The sequence below is a fragment of the Mauremys mutica genome, chromosome 3 (assembly GCF_020497125.1).
Source record: "Mauremys mutica isolate MM-2020 ecotype Southern chromosome 3, ASM2049712v1, whole genome shotgun sequence".
NCBI lineage: Eukaryota > Metazoa > Chordata > Testudines > Geoemydidae > Mauremys > Mauremys mutica.
The window spans coordinates 146,166,637-146,191,916 of NC_059074.1; the positions used below are offsets into that span (position 1 = coordinate 146,166,637).

At 43.3% G+C, this 25,280-nt stretch overlaps 1 protein-coding gene and 1 long non-coding RNA gene across 2 annotated transcripts in view; one reads left to right on the forward strand and one right to left on the reverse strand.

The window, feature by feature from the left end:
- Positions 1 to 22,931, reverse strand: part of LOC123367506 — a 33,606-nt gene extending 10,675 nt beyond the window's left edge. Inside the window, exons 1-2 of the long non-coding RNA XR_006578502.1 lie at positions 22,802 to 22,931; positions 1,633 to 1,844 (exon numbers count right to left, since the gene is read on the reverse strand). This is a non-coding gene — a long non-coding RNA (uncharacterized LOC123367506). The remainder of the gene's footprint in view (positions 1 to 1,632; positions 1,845 to 22,801) is intronic.
- Positions 1 to 25,280, forward strand: part of TTC27 (tetratricopeptide repeat domain 27) — a 202,724-nt gene that overhangs the window by 48,194 nt on the left and 129,250 nt on the right. The window contains exons 6-8 of the mRNA XM_045011797.1: positions 5,795 to 5,959; positions 14,860 to 14,996; positions 17,205 to 17,317. Of these exons, the coding sequence (XP_044867732.1) occupies positions 5,795 to 5,959; positions 14,860 to 14,996; positions 17,205 to 17,317 (415 nt within the window). The remainder of the gene's footprint in view (positions 1 to 5,794; positions 5,960 to 14,859; positions 14,997 to 17,204; positions 17,318 to 25,280) is intronic.

A 25,280-nucleotide genomic window follows, 5' to 3' on the forward strand; every position in this document is an offset into this window, starting at 1 on the left:
CAGCAAGCAGGAGGCTCCCGGGAGCAGCTCCAAGACAGAGGGCAGGGCAGGAGCAGCACAGCAGTGGAGGGAGGGACAGTTGAACTGCTACTGGGCAGCTGCCGAGCCACGTACCTTGCAGGGAATTTAGGGGAGCTGATCGGGGGGAAGGGGGATTGCTTGGCCTCCCCTGGTTCTAATCCCCACAAGGAGGGGCTGCTTTTCCAGAGAATCCTGCAAGCAGTGGACAATGCAGGCAGCTGCCAAACAACGCTATAAGGGAGCATTGCACAACTTTAAATGAGCTTGTTGCCTGATAGATCAGCAACGAAACAATGTTAACCGGGACAGCTTTAAGTGAGGAGTTACTATATGTCCTGCAAAGCAATACTTCCTTAAACCTTACATGATGCACATGCCAAGCTCAGAGTGTGGTGCAAAAGTTGTTCTTAAGGGTTTTGTGTTCAACTGATTATCACTTGCTGAAGGTTTTAATGTGTTTGTGCTTTTACCGATGCATATCTGTGTGAAACCCATCATTACAGGTTACTTCTAATGCATTTACAGTTTGGGATGCAGGTTGTGCTGGGGGCAGTTTTCACTGTGCATGTGCTTCTTGCTGTCCATATCTGTATGTAACCCATCTTAACAACTTTGCTCTGATGTGTTTACATTTTGGGGTGGGTCTGTTTCTGGCAACAATTACAGCCATTGTTGCTTTGCATTGCTTTTCAGTTTGTATGTGCAACTGTGTGGGGAGCCCATAGTTAAAAGATTTCCACAATGTTTTATGGTTCAGTTTGCAGCTGCTGCAGGGGGTTGTTGCAGTCTTTTTGAGACTAATTGGGTTTTGAATGTCCCTACTGAATACTACTATTTACATCTGCAACTTTACTAAGTTTCCCAGGACCGGCAACTGGACTAGACATCTCTCTCCTAAACAGCTTTAAAGCTATGCTGGACTGTGCTGTGTTTTCCCCCAGACCAGACCAGACCACCTACCCCCTTTGCTCTGTGTGGCCCCAGAAGGCTACCTGTATCCTGTAGATAGGCCTGGCCTGACATTCCAGCAAAGAAAAGGAAGTTCAGAGAGAGACACTTCATTAAGTTACATTGGTCCCAGAGCTGCACCAGAAACCTCTCTTTCAGCCAAATGCAAACCTATTGTGAACTCTTCTGTGTTTCCCCCTGAGACCAGACTTCCCTCTCCATGCTTTCCCACGACATTTCCTGCCTGCCAGGCAGTCAGGAAAGAGACAGAGGCATGCTGATTTTTACCTTCCCAAGTTTCTATGGAATGTGGTCTGCACCTTAACCCACGCTCCCTGTGATCGTAGATCTTTGGAAAACAGTCAACTTAATGTTTAAGATTTTTTCCCCCCAGTAGGTCCATTTGGGGGTTGGGAATAGCAGAGGCTGGTCGGAGGGGGAAAGGTGGAGGAGGTGGTATTGAGATGGGCCGTGACAGTGGCATGGCTTCAGCATTATTTCTCGCACACAGTAACACACAGGGCAATGCTTGGCTTATTATCGAGGGGGAAAAAAATAATTGCACATAATTTAAAATATCCTTGATTTTAAAAGTGCAAACTTTGCACTACAAAAAGGGAAGAGTATTTTGGAGGGAAGGAGTGGCTTGCATTATTAACTTACCAGCCTGGGGTTCTGCACCTTGCCGAGGCACCAGTCCATCTTCAGGGTCCTCTGTAAGGGCTTCTGCAGCCTGATCCTCCTCCTTTCTGACTGCTTTCTGGGTCTTCAGGGTTATCCTTGATATTTCTAGCTGCATCAGCACCCTTGTCACTGTCCCATTGAATGATGAGAATGGAAGGCAAGTATCAGGAGGTAGCCTTGTTAGTCTGTATCTGCAAAAACAACAAGGAGTCCGGTGGCACCTTAAAGACTAACTGATTTATTTGGGCATAAGCTTTTGTGGATAAAAAACCTCACTTCTTCAGATGCATGGAGTGAAAGTTACGGATGCAGGCACTACATAATGACACATGAAGAGAAGGGAGTACCTCACAAGTGGAGAACCAGTGTTGACAGGGCCAATTCGATCAGGGTGCATGTAGTCCACTCCCAGTAATAGATGAGGAAGTGTCAATTCCAGGAGAGGCAAAGCTGCTTTTGTAATGAGCCAGCCACACAATCAAGGGCTCATTCACCTGCACACCTACTAATGTGATATATGCCATCATGTGCCAGCAATGCCCCTCTGCCAGGTACATTGGCCAAACTGGACAGTCGCTACGTAAAAGAATAAATGGACACAAATCGGACATCAGGAATGGTAACATACAAAAGCCAATAGGTGAACACTTCAATCTCCCTGGTCATTCTATAACAGATTTAAAAGTAACTATTCTTGAACAAAAAAACTTCAGAAACAGACTTCAAAGAGAAACAGCAGAACTAAAATTCATTTGCAATTTAACACCATTAAGTTGCGCTTGAATAGGAACTGGTTGGAAAGAGGTTAATGAATGATGGCCAACATTTAAAAAAAAAAATGGTGTCTGAAGTTAGGTTCCTACGTCCTTAACACCTGAATAATGACCAGACTTTCAAAAGTGTTTCATTGGGTGCTGCTGAATACTGAGCACTTTTGAAAATCAGGCCACTTAATTAAGTGTTTAAATTTATGCATACTTTTTGAAAACCTTCGCCCAAATATCTTAAAACCCAGTGTATTCCTTTGCAATTATGCTACATAAACTCTTCTGTATAAATCCTGGGCCATGTCTACACCTTCAGTTTTAATGAAATTGTACACCACTGCTAGCAATGGTTGGCATTACCTTTGTGATCTGCACCTACAATGCCAGATGGACACTGATTTAAAAAAACAAAACAAAACACATGTAAACAAGGTCATGGTTGTAGTAGTTCACAGTCCTCGTATCAGCAGGCAAACTGCAGTGTAAAGGTGTTGTATTTTGGTAAAGAATCTGTTTTTGTACTAACCTTTTTGTGTTAGTACAAATGCTATTTCAAAATAAAAATATTTAAAAACCATATTGCTGCTTTTTCTGTTTACCTAGGAAATTAAAATTTCTGACATACTTTTCTTATATGAGGACCTTTATTTATAATGTGATAGAAAAATGGATTGTAAAGCCTACATTGGCTAATACATTTTAAAAAACCAATTACTTGTACCATGTTTCTCATGATTTTGTATTTCAGTTGCTTAGCTGAAGAACAAACTTGGGAATTCTTAATGCATTTTATTAACCAGAATAGAATGTTTAGTGAGAGAACAAGTAATCATGGTATATAAAATAAAGATGATTACTAATAGGGTTGATTACTAAGCTTAGTAATAGGGTTTAGCAAGTTTAAAAGAAGGAATTTAACTTGGGGTTTTACAGCTTATCAGAAGATAGCAAATCAAGTCACAATAACAGTAAATATCTTTAGCTTACATCTTGAAGCTTCTTCATCTCTCTGACAAGCTGTCATTTTCTTGTGACCACAAGTTCTGTGCAATTTCTAGACTGTGATTGCTTTGGACACTCGTGATTTCTCTCAGCTGTTGTTAGGAAAGTTGTTTTCCTGTCATAGGTAGTGTTATGCTGAATTAGTCTCATCACTCTTAATGTATTGGCTTAGCAATTATTTCTAGACAACTAGCATTAAACTTGTTAATGAAACACAAGTATATGATATACACTTGTGATTCACAGGATCCTCAATTCAAGTGTGCAGTTACTGAGAAGTATTTAAATTAAAATAACCAAGTATTTATTTTAGTAAAGTGAAATAAGTAACAAAAGATTCTGTACGCTTATCCGTTGGAACTGGTGTGAAGGTGGACTTTCCAGTTCAGCTGGACAGTCTGCAATGACTGACTTCTCGAGATACTTGCAACTGAAGTTCCTAACTAATTTTCATTCAAGGTGGTGTGACAGATGTATTCTTACTCTTCTCCATTATTGCCATGGTCACCCCAGTGACTAAAAGAGAGTTAACAAAATGGTTCTCTATGAAAAGACTGTATTTGTTACCCTCAGTGACCATCCAGGGGCTCCAGTTCAGTGTCCGTTTACATTCTGAAAACATCACATCAGTTCTAAATCAAGCTGAGCTCATTCCCCAAACACGTTTCTCATGACACTGTAAATTGGAGAATGAATCTGATTATAAAAAGGTAACATTAAATAGGCTTGTCTCTTTCACCAAGAGGATGTCAACTGATTGTCTGCGAGTAAGATACCAGTCCTGTGTAGCTTTACTGTCCAATATAAAAGAGGAAGTTTGAACTGTCCTTCATTTTTCTTATAGCTGATAAAATGTTTTTGTGTGGCTGTCCCCACAGAGGAAACTTTAATAAATTTCTTAAATAAAAAATGTATATCTTTTTAAAAGTTCTACATAAGAACATAAGAGAGGCCGTACCGGGTGAGACCAAAGGTCCATCTAGCCCAGTATCTGTCTACCGACAGTGGCCAATGCCAGGTGCCCCTGAGGGAGTGAACCTAACAGGCAATGATCAAGTGATCTCTCTCCTGCCATCCATCTCCATCCTCTGACGAACAGAGGCTAGGGACACCATTCTTACCCATCCTGGCTAATAACCATTTATGGACTTAGCCACCATGAATTTATCCAGTCCCCTTTTAAACATTGTTATAGTCCTAGCCTTCACAACCTCCTCAGGTAAGGAGTTCCACAAGTTGACTGTGCGCTGCGTGAAGAAGAACTTCCTTTTATTTGTTTTAAACCTGATGCCTATTAATTTCATTTGGTGACCCCTAGTTCTTGTATTATGGGAATAAGTAAATAACTTTTCCTTATCCACTTTCTCAACATCACTCATGATTTTATATACCTCTATCATGTCCCCCCTTAGTCTTCTCTTTTCCAAACTGAGGAGTCCTAGCCTCTTTAATCTTTCCTCATATGGGACCCTCTCTAAACCCCTAATCATTTTAGTTGCTCTTTTCTGAACCTTTTCTAGTGCTAGAATATCTTTTTTGAGGTGAGGAGACCACATCTGTACACAGTATTTGAGATGTGGGCGTACCATGGATTTATATAATGGCAATAATATATTCTCAGTCTTATTCTCTATACCCTTTTTAATGATTCCTAACATCCTGTTTGCTTTTTTGACCGCCTCTGCACACTGCGTGGACATCTTCAGAGAACTATCCACGATAACTCCAAGATCTTTTTCCTGACTCGTTGTAGCTAAATTAGCCCCCATCATGTTGTATGTATAGTTGGGGTTATTTTTTCCAATGTGCATTACTTTACATTTATCCACATTAAATTTCATTTGCCATTTTGTTGCCCAATCACTTAGTTTTGTGAGATCTTTTTGAAGTTCTTCACAATCTGCTTTGGACTTAACTATCTTGAGTAGTTTAGTATCATCTGCAAACTTTGCCACCTCACTGTTTACCCCTTTCTCCAGATCATTTATGAATAAATTGAATAGGATTGGTCCTAGGACTGACCCTTGGGGAACACCACTAGTTACCCCTCTCCATTCTGAGAATTTACCATTAATTCCTACCCTTTGTTCCCTGTCCATTAACCAGTTCTCAATCCATGAAAGGACCTTTCCTTTTATCCCATGACAGCTTAATTTACGTAAGAGCCTTTGGTGAGGGATTCGGTTAGATTCAGGTAACATATTAACACCCACTTCCAAACTTTTAAATTTGTGGAGATATAGTGGATGATGGGCCCACTGTAAGTTTGACAAACTTTCCTTTTTGGGATTATCAGTCAGTGTTTTTTCTTAGAACTTCATTCCCCTGTGGGTGTACTAATGTCTTTTTTCTTCTTGGTTTTTATTTTGCAGTGACAAACTTAAAGACTTTGTTCACAGATGATGAATGTTGGCATTTGGCAGTTCAGTTCCATCTTGAATGTGCCTATACGTTTTTGAATTACTATGAGTATAAAAATGCTAAAAAGCATTTCAATGCAGCTAAGGACATAACTAAACTACAGATTAATTTGACAGGTAAGTTTTGTTTACAAATGTTATGAAAATGTGCTTTAACTAGCCTTGTATCGCTTGATTTTTTTTTAATGGCCACGAAAAAATAGAAGGTGAGGTAATGTTTGGGAAATGCTTGCTTGTTAAGGGCAACTGTTCATTTTAAGGGGTTGGGGGGAGGGGAGAGATTGATTCTTGAATTTGTAGCATATTCTGAATTTATATTGGTATCTGTGCAGTTACAGTTTGTGCTTCTGTTCTCTTGTAAATAGTGCTGAGAGGGTGCAGAAGAAAAATGAGAATCAACACATCCACTAAGATACATAGTGTTGTATTGTGATTTCATTTCTAAAAGCACCACTTCCTGAAAAACTGCAGAATAGTAGGCAGTCGTTTGTTTGTGAAACATCATTCTAATTCCTGGAAGTACTCATGTACAACATGGAAAATGAAGTGTGTGTACACAGACTGTAAATAGTAGTGACAAATGGCACAAATGGAACGTCACTAAACCCTCTCATTGTTAGAAAATTAACCTTCTTTTCTGTGTCTTGTAATTCTATAGCAAGTGCATTGGATTTTATTACATTTTTTTTTCTTCTGTGTATCAAAAGTTTATTCATGATTTATGAAAGAAGATAATAGAATTTGAAGGGACCTCAGGAGATCATCTAATCCAACCCCCTGCTCAAAGCAGGACCAATCCTCAAATGGCCCCCTCAGGGATTGAACTCACAATCTTGGGTTTAAGCAGGCCAGTGCTCAAACCACTGAGCTATCCCTTCCCCTATGTAATGGTAACTACAGAAATACTACAGAGGAAATGGAGAGGACAGGATTAGAGGGAAAATTCCCCAAACTTTTAAAAATTTCATCTCTACCAAGATGGGACAAGATCTTAAAAATATCTGTCTCAATATCAAATTGACCAAGAAAATTATATACTGTACAGTATTCATAGTAACCTTAGTTACAAGCTTTTAACATGTGGTTTTCTTGGTCAAAATTAGAATACCATATCCAATATATGAAATCTAAAAAGTGGATCAAGCGATGTCATTCACCAGGAAGGAAAAAGATTTTATTTTGGTTTCTTTGTGTGGTGGATGGTAATCTTTTAAAATCAACTTTCCACCATCTGAGGAACTGCTTTATGTATTACTGCACTAGGACACATCCTGATATTTTTCTAGTATTCAAGCAAATTCTTAGAGTCAGTAAGTCTCCAGACCTGGCTGATGGCATGCTTCAAAATTTTGGACGTAAGAATTGAAACCAATTAACTGTTGAATAGTCTATAACGATAAAACAAGAATGCATGGAGTCTGGATGGCTCAGAGAATTGGTAATTTGATTCAGTCTCATCTCTGTGGCACTGAATTGAGTCTAGTCTATTTCAGTAGTATGCAAAAGTAGTTCTTCGAGTGATTGCTCATATCCATTCCAGTTAGGTGTGCGCGCGCCACGTGCACTTTCGTCGGAAGACTTTTACCCTAGCAACCCCAGTGGGTCGGCTGAGCGCCCCCTGGAGTGGCGCCATAACGGCACCGCATATATACCTCAGCCGACCCACCCGACCCTCAGTTCCTTCTTACCGCCCGTGTCGGTCGTTGAAACAGCGGAGTGCAGCTTGTCTGACCTCCGCTTCCCTAGCTTCCTCATAGTTTCTCTGTTAATATTTGTACATAGTTCTTATCTTAGCTTAGGTTTTCTTGTTTTGATAATTTAAAATCAGTTTAGTGTTAGATAGTTAGAGTCCGCTGTCCCGACGGACTCTCGCAGCGCCACCACGGCGCCGGGCCACTCTGCGGTGCCGAAAGCGCCATCGGCACCGAAACCGGCCCAAAGACGCGCTGTCTCTCGCCGAAGGCGAAGAAGGGAAAGGCCGCTGCCTCCATGGCACCGCTGGCTCCGAAGCACCAGAGTGTGCCCCGTCCGGACCGCCCGGCACCGAAACCTGCCGCGGCACCGGTTCCTCTGCCGCAGACGCTTCTGCTGGCACCGGCGACTCCGGCCCCTGAGAGGCCATCGAGCCTGGCACCTGTAACCTCCCCGGCTCCGGCCGCGGTAGAGATGCCACTGCCATCGACTCCGGAGACCTTCGAGGCGGCACGGGACCTCATTGCGCTGACAGAACCGGTTGTGCCACCGCCCCTGGTGCCGCCGGTGCGGGCGCCCCGCTCCATGGGCAAGCCGTCCATGTTTAGGCCACCTGCTGGCACCGACTCTGACCGGCACCGAACCCGTTCCCGTTCTCGACGCCGCTCCCGCTCTCGGCGCCGGTCCCGATCTGGCCGTCGATCGCACCGCCGCTCGCAGTCCCGGCACCGCTCAACCACGCGGCACCGGTCAGACTCGCGGCACCGGTCGTTCTCTCGCTCTCCGACCCGTCACTCCCGGCACCGATCAAGCTCTCGGTACCGATATGGCCGCCGCTACTCGCGGAGTCGCTCCTGGCACCGATCATGGAGATCCCGGTCGACCTCCCGGCACCGCGCCGGTCGCAGGTCCCATTCTCGCTCCTGCTCTCGATACCGAGATGCCTCCCGGCACCGTTCACCACAAAGGCGGGAGATGAGATCTGTGGGCACTTCGGCGCAAGGCTTATCTGCTCCACCTTGGCCCTCTCGACACGCTTCAGCCTCTTCACACGCCGACAGCTACTATGTCGATGACCATGACTCTCAGGTCCCTTCGGGAGTTTTCCGGCAATCCCATCCTGCGGACCAGGACCCAAATCAGTGGGGTTATTGGACCCCTTGGGCCTACCACCAAAGCCAAGGCCCTCCTGTGCCTCCTATGCGCACCGTATCACATGAGCCACGCGTCCCAGAGGCTACCGTAAGCCGCCCCCCAGTTGACACTGAGGTACCATCCGGTGCAGACGAAGGGGCTCAGCCTGCACAGGAACCTTCACAGGGGCCGGATGCTGACCAAGACGCCATCCTGCCCGGGACTTCTTCCTCCTCCTCTCCCCCGGATGAGGCTGTGGCAGGCTCGTCATCAGCGGGTCCCCCGCCAATTGACTTAAGGGCGCACCAAGAGCTCCTTCGCAGGGTGGCACTGCGAATGGATCTGCAGGCTGAGGAGGTATCGGAAGTCAGTGATCCGATAGTGACCATTTTGTCCGCGGACGCTCCAACCCACATAGCTCTCCCCTTCATAAGGACTATCCAGGCGAACGCTGATACCTTGTGGCAGACTCCGTCGTCTATTGCGCCCACAGCCCGAGGGGTGGAACGCAGATACATGGTCCCTTCCAGGGGATATGAACATTTGTATGTGCACCCTGCCCCCTCGTCCTTAGTGGTGCAGTCGGTCAACGACAAAGAGCGCAACGGCCAGCAAGGCCCGGGTCCTAAGTCGAAGGAGGCCAAGCGCATGCACTTGCTTGGTCGCAAGGTCTACTCTGCCGGTGCCCTACAGATCCGTGTGGCTAACCAGCAGGCCTTGCTAAGCCGCTACGGCCATGACACTTGGGCTGAGGTAGAAAAATACAAAAAGCTCCTGCCTCAGGATTCCCAACAGGAGTTTGCAGCCTTCGTAGAAGAAGGCAAAAAGGTAGCACGCACCTCCTTACAGGCCTCCTTAGACGCGGCTGACTCGGCGGCACGTACTGTAGCCTCGGGTGTTACCATGCGCCGGATCTCTTGGCTCCAGAGTTCGACGCTTCCTCCTGAGGTTCAATATACCATTCAGGACCTTCCTTTTGATTCGAAGGAGCTCTTCTCAGAAAAGACGGACTCCAAGCTTCAAAATCTAAAGGACAACAGGGTTATCATCCGCACTTTGGGGATGCATACCCCGGCTACCCAGAGGCGTCCGTTCCGTCCCCAGTTTAACCGCCCTTACTATATGCCTCGCTACAGGCAAGACTCTGGTCGGCGGCGGGGTCGCGGGGGCCGTGGGCGACGGCCTGGCAACCAACCGTCCCAAGGGCGAACCCCCTCTAAACCACCGGGGCCTAAACCATCTTTTTGAAGATGCGCCCGGGGACGGCATACCAGCTCTTCCTCCAAATTCCTCCCTGCTTTTTTCCAACCGCCTTTCCTATTTCCTCCCGGCGTGGGCCCGGCTGACCACCGATGCCTGGGTCCTGCGCACTGTGGAACGTGATTACCAACTCCAATTTGTTTCACCTCCACCTTCCCACCCTCCTTCCCGGTCCCTCTTCAGGGACCCCTCTCACGAGCAACTCCTCTTACAAGAGGTGCACTCGCTCCTAGCCATCGGAGCGGTCGAGAAGGTTCCGGACGCGGAACGGGGCAAGGGGTTTTATTCCCGTTATTTTTTGATCCCCAAGTCCAAAGGAGGCCTTCGACCCATTCTCGACCTGCGAGGCCTCAACGCATACATGCTGAAGTTGAAGTTCCGCATGGTATCCCTTGGGGTCATTATCCCTACTTTGGATCCAGGAGACTGGTATGCCGCCCTCGATATGAAGGACGCTTATTTTCATATCGCCATCTTCCCATCGCACAGACACTTTCTCCGTTTCACAATCGCTCACCTACACTTCCAGTTTGCGGTACTACAGGCCTCTCGGATGACCTCGGCCCGTGCTTGCCTCCGCCTCCTCGGTCATATGGCGGCTTGCACACATGTCAATCCGTTCGCCAGGCTCCGCCTCCGCCCGCTTCAGCTGTGGCTCCACTCCAGATACCGCCCACAAAGGGACCCTCTGGATACCCTACTCACCATTCCAGCGGGTGTCCTTCAATCCCTGGATTGGTGGCTGACCCCGTCCCACGTATGTGCGGGGGTCCCATTCCAGGCTCCTCAACCTTCCCTGTCCCTGACAACGGACGCCTCGTCCCTTGGATGGGGAGCCCATCTCGGCGATCTTCGAACTCAAGGCCTTTGGTCGCTGCAGGAATTGAACATGCACATCAACGTCAGGGAGCTCCGGGCAGTACGCCTGGCCTGCCGAGCGTTCCAGACTCGCCTCCGCGGCCGTTGTGTCTCGGTCTTTACGGACAACACAACGGCCATGTACTATATCAACAAGCAAGGCGGGACCCGCTCATCCCCCCCTCTGCGACGAGGTGATGCTACTGTGGGAATTCTGCATAGCCCACTCGATACATCTGGTGGCGTCGTTCCTTCCTGGCGTCAAGAACACCATCGCGGATCGCCTGAGCAGGTCCTTTCTCTGCCACGAGTGGTCGCTGAGAGCAGACATCGCTCATGCCATTTTCCGACAGTGGGGATTTCCCCACGTAGACTTGTTTGCGTCCTGATTGAACCGCAAATGCAAATCAGGAGCGTCCTGATTGCTCCTTTCAAGGCCTGGCACTGGGCTCTCTGTCGGACGCGTTTCTCCTTCCATGGACTCGTCACCTGTTCTACGCCTTTCCTCCGTTTCCCCTCATACACAAGGTCCTGCTGAAGCTCCGACGGGACAAGGCACGTCTCATCTTAATTGCGCCAGCGTGGCCCAGGCAACACTGGTTCACCACGCTGCTCCGTCTATCGGTAGCCAGCCCAATTCCTCTACCGCTTCACCCAGATCTTATAACACAAGATCACGGCACTCTCTGTCACCCGGACCTGCCGGCCCTCCACCTCACGGCGTGGCTTCTCAGTGGCTAGACCAGACGGAGTTGCGCTGCTCTGCTCCCGTGCAGCACGTTTTATTGAGCAGCAGAAAGCCTTCCACTCGATCTACCTACATGGTCAAGTGGAAGCGCTTTGCTTGCTGGGCTCAAGCGCGTGACGCTATTCCTTCGGAACTCCCGCTTCTGATGGTCCTTGACTATCTCTGGTCGCTAAAACAACAAGGTCTTGCACTGTCCTCCATAAAGTGCACTTAGCGGCCATCTCCGCTTTCCACCCCGGTGAGGGGGGATATACGCTGTTCTCTCACCCGCTGACTACTCGCTTCAGAAAGGGCCTTGATCGTCTCTACCCCCAGGTGCGTCATCCGACTCTCACCTGGGACCTCAATCTGGTCCTCAACAGGCTCATGTCTCCGCCCTTTGAGCCGCTGGCCACCTGCTCCTTGCTGTACCTCTCATGGAAGACGTTTTTTCTCGTGGCTATCACATCAGCCAGACGGGTCTCTGAGCTCAAGGCGCTCATGGTGGACCCGCCATACACCGTTTTCCGTAAGGACAAGGTACAGCTACGTCCACATCCGGCGTTTCTCCCGAAGGTAGTGTCCGCCTTCCACAATAACCAGGATATCTTCCTGCCAGTTTTCTTTCCAAAGCCTCACGCATCTCCGAGAGAGCAACGACTTCACTCCCTCGATGTTCGCAGGGCGTTGGCTTTCTATGTTGATCGGACGAGACCTTTCCGCAAATCCCCGCAACTGTTTGTGGCAGTTGCTGACCGGATGCGAGGTCTTCCTGTCTCATCGCAGCGAATCTCCTCATGGCTCACAGAGTGCATTTGCACCTGCTATAACTTGGCTAATGTCCCCTTGGGCCATCTCACCGCCCACTCTACCAGGGCCCAGGCGTCCTCCGCTGCCTTTCTGGCGCAAGTACCAATACAAGAGATATGCCGAGCGGCGACCTGGTCGTCCGTCCATACTTTCGCCTCACACTACGCCCTGGTCCAACAGTCGAGAGGTGACGCAGCCTTTGGCTCTGCGGTCCTGCATACCGCCACGTCTCACTCCGACCCCACCGCCTAGGTAAGGCTTGGGAATCACCTAACTGGAATGGATATGAGCAATCACTCGAAGAAGAAAAAATGGTTACTTACCTTTATTCTTCGAGATGTGTTGCTCATATCCATTCCACACCCACCCTCCTTCCCCACTGTCGGAGTAGCCGGCAAGAAGGAACTGAGGGTCGGGTGGGTCGGCTGAGGTATATATGTGGTGCCGTTATGGCGCCACTCCAGGGGGCGCTCAGCCGACCCACTGGGGTTGCTAGGGTAAAAGTCTTCCGACGAAAGTGCACGCGGCACGCACACACCTAACTGGAATGGATATGAGCAACACATCTCGAAGAACAACAGTTACAAAGGTAAGTAACCGTTTTTTCTGAAGATTGTTCAGTGCTTATATGGTGGCATCAGTCCAATTCGTAATGAACAAATGTTGACATCACAGAAGACACTATCCTGTCTTTTGGCAATGTTGACAGACAGGACAAGAATTGATTGGCTGTAGAAAGATGGAAATTGAATTATCTTCACAAACCTCCATATGAATTGATTCCTCAGAGCAAGACTTTTTGGGCTTATTGGCTGGGCTGTACAGAGAATTTTGAACGTCTGTTGCCTCTATTTATACCCCATGCCATAAATGTAGGATTTCCCAGCTGTAAATAGGGCACTTTTTGTGAACACTGAGTTTACTTATAAGTCTTTTAAAATGTCTAAGAATGTAAACAAAAAAAATGTTAAATCTAATTTTCACCTGCATATTTCATTCATATCTGGGCCAAAATGGAAAATCATGTATAGTTGTTAAACGAATTGTAAATATGGTGTTTAAACTTTAGAACCTGGCTTCCTCCCATTTTTCTTCAAGCAGAGTATTCCCATAAGTGTTTTTCCTCTTAAAACTTAATTTTAGTAATCCTGTAATAAAAACATTGTGTGCATATTGAATGTCCTTGTGCAACGTTCACGATGGCTTTCACTATTATGAAAGCCATAATGTGAACTCATTGTGGAAAATAATTGCTAAAATCATAGGACTTCTTTCCACATAATTTGGAATTAATTCCCCGACTTTCTAACTGGCTCCACGCTTTCTTCATTATTCTCTATTTTAAGGGATCAGTAATTTCCTAATTGGTCTTCGATACAAATTGAATAGCATAGTCTCCTTTCAGAGAGCCCTAGTACTTTAAGGATTAAGTGGTACATGGTTACAAAGCTGGTTGCAATAGATTTTGAATGTCTAAAAATGTAATATAAGAAATTGATGCTACAGCCAAGACACATGACATTCTGTTATTTTTTGAATTAAGTGGATGTTAACATTCTAGTATGGAATGTACTACAAACTTGATATTCTAAGGGGTTTTGTTAAAGTTAACTCAAATTGTTTTCAGTTCATGTATTTTAAAAAAATAATCAGTGTCATATGGTATGAGAATCAGAACCTAAAAGTTTAACAAGCTAAGGGACAAAAAAAACCTCAAGCAATGACAGTTGACTTTTGTCAACTGTTGCTTGATTTTACCTAAAACGGCTATAACTATTTTTTCTTAATAAGGGGCTTTAGGGAAATTGCTCATTCAAATTTAAAGATGTAATCTATAAAAGCTATTGTTAAATGGAGAAAAATAGTTTGCTGCACTCGATATATGTTTGTTTTCAACTACTACTTTGGCCAGAGGTTGGGATAGCCCTAGAAATGAATTGTGGTGATTATGCATTTCACTCAACTAAACTTGTTGTAGCGAGACTCCTAAAAATATTGTGGTTTCTCTGAGTAAATCTATCAGAAGGGTTATGAAGATGTCTAATGTGAAGGCAAATGAAATGAACATGTGGGGATTGTTGGCATTCTAGACAAACTTGCTTTGACATTCATGTTTTGGCTAGATAGAAGGAATGTTACATCATCAAAAAAATTCTGGGTTAATATGAAACATGCAGTCTCCCAGCAAATATAATTGTAAAGCTTTTTAAGAAGAATTTCATTTTTAAAAAATGAAATATCTAATTATTTAATGACTATAGTCTTTATTCACTGAACATTTTTTCATCATGAACATTATATATAATTTTTTTTTAAAGAAAAGGTGATAGTCCTCAGACAGAGTCCAGTAGTGAGCTCTGAATTTTAAAGTCCAATATTTTGAGAACCAGGGTTAGAAAGAAATACAAAATGCTCCTGGATTTTGTGGGTTAGTTTTGTTTTTATTTTACATGAAATTTGTAAGTAAATTCATTTTCCAGGAGTTGTTGGAGAGCCTAATTCCTCTTAATAGTCAATAAATCTTAATTTTCTGTAGGTGCTTTGGGAAAAAGGACACGATTTCAGGAAAAGCATGTAGCACAGCTTATACTTGATGTCCAAAGGAAAGATGATGTCCTGCTTTCTCACCGTGAGCTAAGCCCAGCACCTACTGCTCTAGAAAATTTAACAAAGGTATGCACTGGAAAGAAATTGTTTGTTCTTTAGTAGTTCATGATTTTTAAAACCCATTTGAACACACAGCAAAGCTGCTTTTCTGGAACATTTGTGGAGAGGGGTCGGGATGTGAGTAGGATGGACTTATTTATTATTCTGAAAGTTTTGATTATGATCTTGGGACTATTAGTAGTGGATTTACTTGGTTTAATTTGTTTATTGTGAATTTTGAGTTTTGTAAGGGACAACCAGAGGTTAGGACAGGTACTTCTGTTATCTGTTTTATAAATCTAAATAAATTACAAATAAATGTATATAAATCCCTAAAATGGGTTGTATGGCTTTAGTGAAAGTCTTATTCTATTTGATGCACAGAGATTTTCATGTGTAGATCATATCCAAAATTGTGATCATACATTCACTTGGCACACGTTTTCCTCTTAAACTCGTATAGTGCACAGATAAAGAAGACTGTTGTTTAATTAAATAACTTTTTAAAGAACACCTATTAATCAGGCCTCTGTCCCTGCCCTTATTTCCTTCTCACTGAGAGAGACACTTTGGACCCTTTCATAGCCCAAAATGGAACTACTGAATTTCACCTGGTCATCAGAGATAACACTGCATTACCATGTAGGTTTCTAGCACCTGACACCCTGTCTCTCGCACTTTAGAGTAAAACTAGCATTAAATGGCTAGGAGCTAAGTCTTTAGAGGTGCAGAGCAATTTCCACTGATGTCCAAAAATCATTCTGGGGTGCAGTCTGGACCAGTAAGTCTGGGCCAGTTGTGTCAGTGCCTGCCATGCAACCCTAGGTGCCTTAGAAGGCTTTGCTGCTGCTGTTCACAACCATCCAACCAGCATGTAGGTCACACCTTGAGTGTCTGTGTATAGCTGCAGGCCCTGGTCCAGCAGCTCTGACTCCAGCAGCTTGCCAGCAACACACCAGTCACACGCTGGCTTCCTTGGTTACTACTTGCAGGCTGACCCCAACACACTCCTATTCTGAGATTTTCACTAAAACATGTGCTTTGCAATGTCTAGACCTCTCCTGGACAGTTCATATATTAAAGTTCATTGTCCCTGTAAGGAATCAGTATTCAACAGTTTGTTACTTTAACTTGAGTTATCAAACAGTTCAGTTTAAACACAGCACTGGATTGGTTTAGAGTAAAAATAAAACAAGTTTATTAACAAAAGAAAATAGGATTTTAAGTGAATTCAAGTATAAGAGATAAAGTTAAATTATTATAAGCAAATAAAAGTGAAAACATGTCTAAAAGTCTAAAACTTAAATCTAGTAAATTTTCACTGCTGTAAGAAAATTTCTCTGGCTTGTAGACTAGAACTTGGAAACTGCTTATTGATTATCTTGTAATTCCTTAATGTAACTTCAGTTACGTCTGATGAAGTAGAATCAGCTGCTCTCTTCTTAAATGGCTGGCTCATATTGGAAGAGGATATAGCATTTTTGGTTGACTGTGTTTAGTCAATACATAGAAACTGTGGTGAATACCAACATACTCTTGAAATGTACTTTCAGTATACTTTAAAAACAGAACAGAGATGCATGTTTTCACATAAAAAACCCTGTTTGTTTTGAGGGAGGAGATGAATAGAACTTCTTTGTTTTATTTGACATATTGTTTTAGTTCTAAGAATTTTGTACTACCGCCAGATTCAAGGTTTTTGGCCTCATGATTAAACTTCAAATTAAATTATTTTTAGGGCTTAACATTAACTTCACCATTTACAGGGTCAGTAATCATAAAACATTGCATGGTCAATGAGCATTGAAACATAAGGTAATTACTGAGAACCACTGTAAAATCTGTCTTCTCTTGTGACAAACCATTAAAAACTGGAAACAAAAAAATCAGTGAAGATAGTCATAGTTGTTGCCCTTCTCTCTCTTGCAAACAATATTCACTTTCCTATTAGAGCTTGAAAATGCCCCTAATGTCATGTCTTTGACATTCTGCATCACAATGACCATCCTTCTGGCAAAAAAAGACTGGATGATGCTCCTTTCCACTGTTCAGTAAGCTGGAGAGGTTGCTGCTAAAGAATTATAAAAGCTGATTTTCAGTTCAGTTATTTTATAAAATATCTGTTGTGACATTCAAACAGTTAAATATGTTCTCTTGTGATATTGAGGCAACAAAATAAGCTCAAGGTATTACTGTAATATTTTGTCATTTACTTTAAAATGTTTTTTTCAACAGAATTATGATTTAAATGATGACACAGTGCTAAATGAGATAAAATTAGCAGATGCTGATCAGTACCAGTTGCCTGATCTGTGTGCAGAAGAACTTGCTGTTATCCTTGGAGTTTGGTAAGTTTATTGGTATTTTTGTTCCTTTTGTAAAATCTCCCTTGAATCTTGTGAAGTGTTAAAAAATAAAATCTCAGTGAAATAGGCGTTTTTTAAAATCAAGACTAGAGCATATACTAAGCTATAGTCTTGATAAAATCTTTCCTTCCAGAGCAGGGAGACAGCTCCAGGGATTTCCAGCACTTCTGTTTTTAGGACTTGAGTACTGACATACACACATGCTTGTACATATGTGTATCTTTCACTACATCACCTTACTTTAATAGATGGCCTCACAGCTATACTTGCACTAATTTATTATTAATGTATCTACCTAATGTGATGGATTAGATTTTCTTAACATAATCGTATTTTCCTGTACTTGAGTGGTTCAAATTTTGGATAAAAATCAGTAAAAATAGAATTATAGCGATTGTAAAACCAGGGAATTTTTCAGTAAAAGTGAGTAAAAACTGAAAACAGAGGGCCTTGATCATATAATGTGGTGAATGAGAATTTCACAACAGAGTAGATAAAAGAGGACACAACCCGTGTGTGGATATCTCTCACAGTTTAGAAAATTAATAAATGTCCAATGATATAAGCAATGCTACATGAAGCACTATATCACTGTGACCCTGTGAAAGCCCCTCTCTCTGTGTCTTGGTTTACCCATTCATAGAATGGATACCTGACTGTAATTATCTACCACATAGTGATGAGCCTTTGTTAATGTTTGTAGCACTGTTCTAGAATTTACACTGAAGGACAATATAGAGCATGAAATTAGTAATGAATGATATTTAACTTTGAAAATTACTAAATTGAACTGATTGGGAAGGGACTTATACATAATTCTATGCGTGTACAATGCCTACTTCACACATGGGCACATAAATAGTGATTATAAATAAATATACAAACAACAACCAATTAAAATAGAAATACTGCTAATCTGATCTTAAATTTTTTTAACAAAGATAAGGCAATTTTACTGAGGATTAAGACTAAAGAGGTCGACAGCCTTAAAGGAAGTTCAAAGCAGAGTGTAATATGTGAGGCAAATATTTTGTAAATGGACCAGCAATTAGCAGTGATGGAGGACTGGTGGTATTTGTAACCTAGAATTTGGCAGGCTTATACACTGGAACACATCATCACATATATGAGAGAGATTGATCCTTGGACAATTTAAGTTACAGAAGTATTGGGCTATTGGAGGTCATCAAGTGGTTTTGTAAGTAGTAAAGAATCTGCCTGGCATGTACTAAAGTAATTTGCTTCACTGCAAAGTTTTCATTACTTAACATAATTGCATTTAGAATCAAGACCCTTCATTTTTTGGGGGAGGGGGGAAGAGAGAGGGGGTTACTGAAAAAACTGGGAATTTTGGACCACTCACATACATGAAAATACTTTTATGTTAAGTTAAGAAAATCCAATACATTAAATTAGGTGTATATGTTCGTTAATAATAAATTAGTCTGTAAATGCAAGGCTGTCCCTTTAAATGAGGCAGTGTAGTAAAAGATACGTGTGCATTTGTGTACATAAATACTTGAGTCCTAGAAAAAGGTGCCAGAATTTCCTAGACTTGGCTCCCTGCTCTGGAAGGAGAAACGTCTCGGAAACCTGATCCACTCAGGTTACTCTGCCTCCACCTCTCCTTCCAAAGTGTGGGGAGCCAGGTCAGAAGTACTCTTTCTTTTCTCTGTTTTTCCCCCCCTGTGCTCCCATCCCACAGTGTTAACCCCAATATTTATCCAGGCAATTGTGAAGAAAATTTTTTTGCACTGATTTTCACTAATTTCTGTAATAAACACCAATAAGTTCCTGGAAATAGTAAACAAAGGGCCTTGGCTTAGGCTGTATTTACAGTAACATTTACACTCGGATTGTCCACGTGTCACCTCTAAATTGTGGATTCTTTCCCTGGAGATCAAGATCATACAATCCAGGAGGGAAGGATGAATTGTACTTGATAACATTTGTTCTTCCCCTTGTTAGATGCATTGACTTGTCAAAAACATGCATTTACTATTGTAGCAAAAGTAGTAAAGAGAGTAAACCAATAAATAAATCGAAATAATGATTTGAGATGAGAACCTACAGATGGAAGAGCCACTGCCAATACACTTATATTCACTGCTTACATAATCCCCCCCCCATCCCCCCCCCCCCCGGAGAGAAGATAAAACAACAAACTACAGTAACTCCTCACTTAAAGTTATCCCGGTTAACGTTGTTTCGTTGCTGATCAATTAGAGAACATGCTTGTTTGCCAGCAGCATCCAGTAGACATACGGTGACACTGAAAAAAGGCGAGAAACGATTTTTTTCTCTTTGCTTTCACCGGGGGGGGGACGACATTGACCCTGAACCACCCACGACAATGTTTTTGACCCTTCAGGCTTTGGGAGCTCAGCCAAGAATTCAAATGGTTTTCGGAGGGTGCGGGAACTGTGGGATAGCTACAATAGTCAGTTGCCCCTCTCTCCGTGAGTGTCCATTTGATTCTTTGGCTTTCTGGTATGCTTGTCTCAGCTCCTTAAGTTTCACGCAGCACTGTGTGGAGTCCCTATAGTGGCCTCTGTCCATCATAGCCTTGGAGATTTTTTTCAAATGTTTTGGCATTTCGTCTATTGGAACGGAGTTCTGATAGAACAGATTCATCTCCCCATACAGAGATCAGATTCAGTATCTCCCGTACGGTCCATGCTGGAGCTCTTTTTTGATACTGGGACTGTATGGTCACCTGTGCTGAGCAGCTCTCCATGCTGGGCAAACAGGAAATGAAATTCAAAAGTTCACGGGGCTTTTCCTGTCTACCTGGCCAGTGCATCCGAGTTCAGATTGCTGTCCAGAGCGGTCACAATGGTGTACTGTGGGATAGCTCCCGGAGGCCAATACCGTCAAATTGCAGCCACACTAACCCTAATTTGAAATGGCAATACCGATTTCAGTGCTACTCCCCTCGTTGGGGAGGAGTACAGATACTGATATTAAGAGCCCTTTATATCGAAGTAAAGGTCTTCGTTGTGTGGACGGGTGCAGGGTTAATTCAGTTTAACGCTGCTAAATTCGAGATAAACTCGTACTGTAGACCAGGCTTTTGTGAGGAGTTACTGTACTCTTACACCAGTATGGCAGGGGGAGGAGGGAGAGAAACCCATTGATAGTAGATTGTAGCATATTTAATTTTCCCTTTATATATGACATGTTACTATGTGCATTGTCTCCAACCAGTTTTCTGTGGCTTCATTTGGATGACTACAGTATTTGGTAGTTTTTAAAATGCCCAACTGTGGCTTGGTTTGCCTCAGCATGGACATGCTTTTTCTCCTCTGCATCACTTTCTCTGACGCTAAAGATAACTACTTTAAAGCCTCTCTCCTCTGCTTATTCAGTTTGATTCCAACTTCAGTCATCACAGTGCACAGGATGGTGATCAGAATAGTGTCTAGCCACCCCTCTTTCTTCTCACATTCATTTCCCCCAAAAATGCATAATGTCCAGAGAAGCTTTAATCTAAGGAAAAATAACTTAATATATGCCCCTTGTATTGAAACAACTGCTGACTTGGGCAATGAAAGGCAAACCCACTTTGCTTAGCTCACACAAAGGTGGCAAGCACTGCAGCTCCTAGCCTTCATGGTATCTAGTGGCCCTGCCCGTATATGAGACCTCTCCAGGCCTCCCTTCTGTCAATATGGGTTCAGTGTCCCTATGCAATCAGATTACCTCACCACAGTAGTAACCCAGTTCCTGAGGTGGTGGAACAATACAGAGACCTGATTAAGGGAAAACGTCTAATGGTCAAAATCATGACAGATCCCTCGTCTTTTTGTCTGGGAAATTAGTCCTCCTTGAAATGCAGAAGAAGCATCAGTTTGCTGGAACTGTGGGCAGTTGGCAGTGTTATGAGGCACACAGTGACCTGCATGATTGCCACTTCTTTCATGATGTAGACCAACAATTACACCACTGTAGCTTATGTAAACAAAGCAGGATGGGACTTGCTGCTGAGAAAAGAAGCTCTCTAAATTCTCCTGTGGGTCGAAAAATGCAGAAACTGACAATCTTGGTCTTCTAAGGGAAAACTCAAAATTTAGGCTCATTGACTGAGTCACCCAAACTTGTCCATAGGAGAGCAGGAACTGGACAACAAAGTATTTTAGCTATTCTCCCTGGGATGGTGGATACCACTAGATTGATTTAACTACATTGAATGGGTAATAAATAGTTGGACCTGTTCTGTTCCAGATTTTGGGAGAAAAAGACAGATAACTTGTCATTCAGTTAATCAGACTATCAACTATGTCTTTCTCCAACAAAGCTCTGGTGGCCCAGAAAATTGTAGAGGACAAAGTCATCATCCTGCTGATAGTGCTGAATTTGACTTTCAGATCCTGGTTGTCCCAACTGACGGAAATGGCATTTTGTCCCCCATGAGAATTACCCCATATTGAAGACCATTGATGCAGGAGCTGATCTGTTGTCCATATCAGGGCAGTTTGGAAGTGGTGACCTCTATCTTATAGAGAATACATCCTCGGAAACTTGGTTACCCTAGGTTGATGTCCTCCTTCAGTCTAGGAACGATTCCATTTCCAAAACCTATTTGGCAGGTTCTCATCTCCTACAGATGGGTCTCAATTTAAATCAGCATCTAATAAATCTGTCTCCACTTTCATTTTGATGTATTTGTTGAAGGGTTGAACATTTGTATATGAAGTTTCCATGTGGGTGCATGTTAGAAACTTTCTATGGGAAGTATCCACATGGGAAAAAGTCTTGCATTACAAACTCACGTTCCCATACTGATAAAAGCAGTGGGAAAGCTTCATCCTCTTATAATATATTAACATCAACTGGAAGATGAATTTTGGTTCTATGACAATTGAAAGGGCATCTCTCTGAACACATGGCTACTACATCATTGTTTTTCTTACCCACAAAAAGCCACTTTAATGGATATTGCAAGAAGAATCAATTACTTTATTATCTTGTCAGTCAAGAGAATCTCCTCAGGAGTTCTTTTCTAGACCAAGTGGTACTTCAAACAGCTGAATTTTTACCTAGAATTGGCTCTCCTTACCCCTTAAATGAAGGCCTTACTCCTTATTCTTTCTTTGTTCAGCCCCAGTTCTTCTCATTCCTAAAGAAGTTTAAATGGCAGCACCTAGTTGTCTGTAGAGCTTTTAAACTCTTTTTGGACAAGACACAGTCTTTCAGGAAAACCAGTGCTTTCTCTGTCTGATACTGGAAAGAAAAAAGACTTTAAGCCTCTAGTCTAAAGCAACCATAATCTGGCAGCAATAGTTGAATTGTGTAGGAAAGCTAGTAAAACTCCTCCGCCTGGTTCTAGACCTTATTTGACAAAATCTATTTCCACTTCTTGGGCAGAAAGAAATAGAAGCTTTTAATAAGGAAATTTGCAAAGCAGCAACAGGGACATTTTGTCACTCCTTCAAAGAGGATTATGTGATGTATATATCTGCTTACCTCAGATGCAGCCTTCACTTGTTGGGTCCTGCAGTCTACCTTTTTTCTTTGATGCCTATGTTTCAGATGCTCTCTTCCTCCCTTCCCTTTTCTGGATTCTGGACTGCTGGTAGTATATTCCAGATTATTGTGTTGCCTGTGTATGATAATACAAGTTTGTTCTTACATGTAAATTTGTTCTTCTGTAAGTTTGGGTATTGCCAGACTTACAGTTAGAATTTTAAGCATGGGAAGTTATCTAATGGGGTTGCGTATGTTTATTTTATATATAGGGTGCTAAAAATTCTGATTCCGTGATGCCTGTTGTAAAAAGACAAACCCATAGGTCAGGTCAACATTTTCTCAAGACTGCCAAGGGGAGGCATAGCAGGCGGACTGGTGGATAATTTGGCAATAAGAATCCCCTATCCACCTTCCTCAGGAGCTAGTATTGCACCCAGACCCAAGTGCCTTAGATTATCTGGCTTGATTCAAGACAGGCCACTTCAAAAGGATACTGGTATCTCTGGTAGGGTATCCAAGCCAATGTTGCACCCATGAAAAAGAGAACCTCTTTTACTTACTAATTTAATACTTTTTCAGGTAACGTAAAAATCATCAGGGTTATGGAAATTTATTAATTTGTATCTATAGTGATATATAAAAGATACCTCTTGTAATGAAGTTTCTCTGTTTATAAGCAGACACCACATCCTATAGAAACTGCACTGTTGAAACACACAATACCAGTATCCATGCTTGAAAAATATATCAGATAACATAATAATCAGAGGTTAATACAAAAAGGAGGGAACCGCAGAGAAATTATGGGATAGCACACTAATGATAAGCCCAGTATGCTGCCCCCTTCCACTTGGCACACTGGCTGGTATGTTAGGGTTTCCACCAATGAGCTTCTCCTTAAGCAGCTGTTACTATTGATTGAACGAAGCTTATAAGTGTCTGATAATTTTGGAATGCTCACCCAACTCCAGCACAGAAATGCTGGAAGGGAAGGGGATGCTTTCTTTTCTCCCAGATCTCCTAGTGGTCTGATCTCCTGGATTTTTACTGCTGCTATAGCGTCATTATGAAATTGACCCTTTTTTGAATGTTGTATTCTGTTGCTCCTGCTGGGGAAGCCCTATGTGCAAGAATGGCAGATGCAGGCGAGGACCTTCACTGCTTTGTGTGTTCTGTGTGGGGAAATGGCAGAAGAAGAGAAAGAGAGGCAATAAATAATTGATTCCTTCTTTCACCATTCCCTCCCTCATAGTTTGTTCAGTAACAGTGGAGGATTTGCAGGTATTGTAGAATGAAATTTCCAAAAAAAGTCTGTTTCACCTCACCTAATGTGCATATCAAACAAGGTGATTTGTGAGAGTTAAACTCTGTTGTTTGAGAAGAACTGTGGGCTGAAGGCGTACTATATCATTGCAAGCCTGTGCTCATCAGATTTCCAATTTATTGCTGGTGGCTAGGAAAGTAATTTCTCTTCCAAGCTGTGGAGTACTATGTGTAACCCACACACCTTCAGGGTGTGGTGTTCTGTCCCATCTCGTAGCACCGAGACCACTTAGAGCAGGGGTCTCAAACTCAATTTACCTTAGGGCAAGTGCCAGTCCTCAAATTGTCCCAGTGGGCCAATAATGTCACTGAAGATGGTGTTCAGAAAAGATAACGTTTATATTGTATTTATTTTGAATTTCTTAAAAATAATAAAACTGTCATACAGCTTTATACAGTTCTTCGCCTGCCAGAGTTTTTAATGTTTGCCAGACACCTGGCAATGCGTCAGTTCTATCAGTTTGTTGATGTTTGTCTTCAGTGATTGAGCAGTTGAAACCTTCAGGATTGCAGCAAGGTGTACATCAGATAGTTGCGTTTGGTATTTTGACTTGTTTATATTTGTGGAAAAAAGTGACACTGCCTCCATGGCTGCCTCTGCCTGGCGACTAGTGATGGTATCTCTGTCCCTCTCCCCCAGCCAATGGGACTTGCAGGGGGCAGCGCCTGTAGCAGACAGACCCACGGGGGTGGCTGTATGCATCTCTACTCTGTGGGCCGCAGTGGGGTGGTTCTCGGGCCGCAGATGGCCTGCGGGCTGGGACTTTGAGGCCCTTGACTTAGGGAGAGATTAATGAGTTTGCTCTACAGCCTTAGCTAAAAGCCTACTAACTGTTAGCTAAGTCTGTAGAATGGACTCATAATATCTCTTTCAGTGGTCTCGGTGCCACTAGATGGGACAGAACACCACACCCAGGAGATGTGTGGGTTACATACTTCGCCTAGCTGAGGAAGTGCATCCCGAGCTTCAAAGACTTCCCAGTTGAAATCCTGGATGAGCCCCCACTTGTAATGCTGACAGACCCCGGTTGGCGGCGGGCGGGATTGAACCTGGGACTTCAGTGCATGAGCCTCTACCTCATGAGCTAAAAGCCAACTGCCTTTTAGCTAAGGCTGTACAGCAGACTCATTTTTTCTCTCTCTCTAAGTGGTC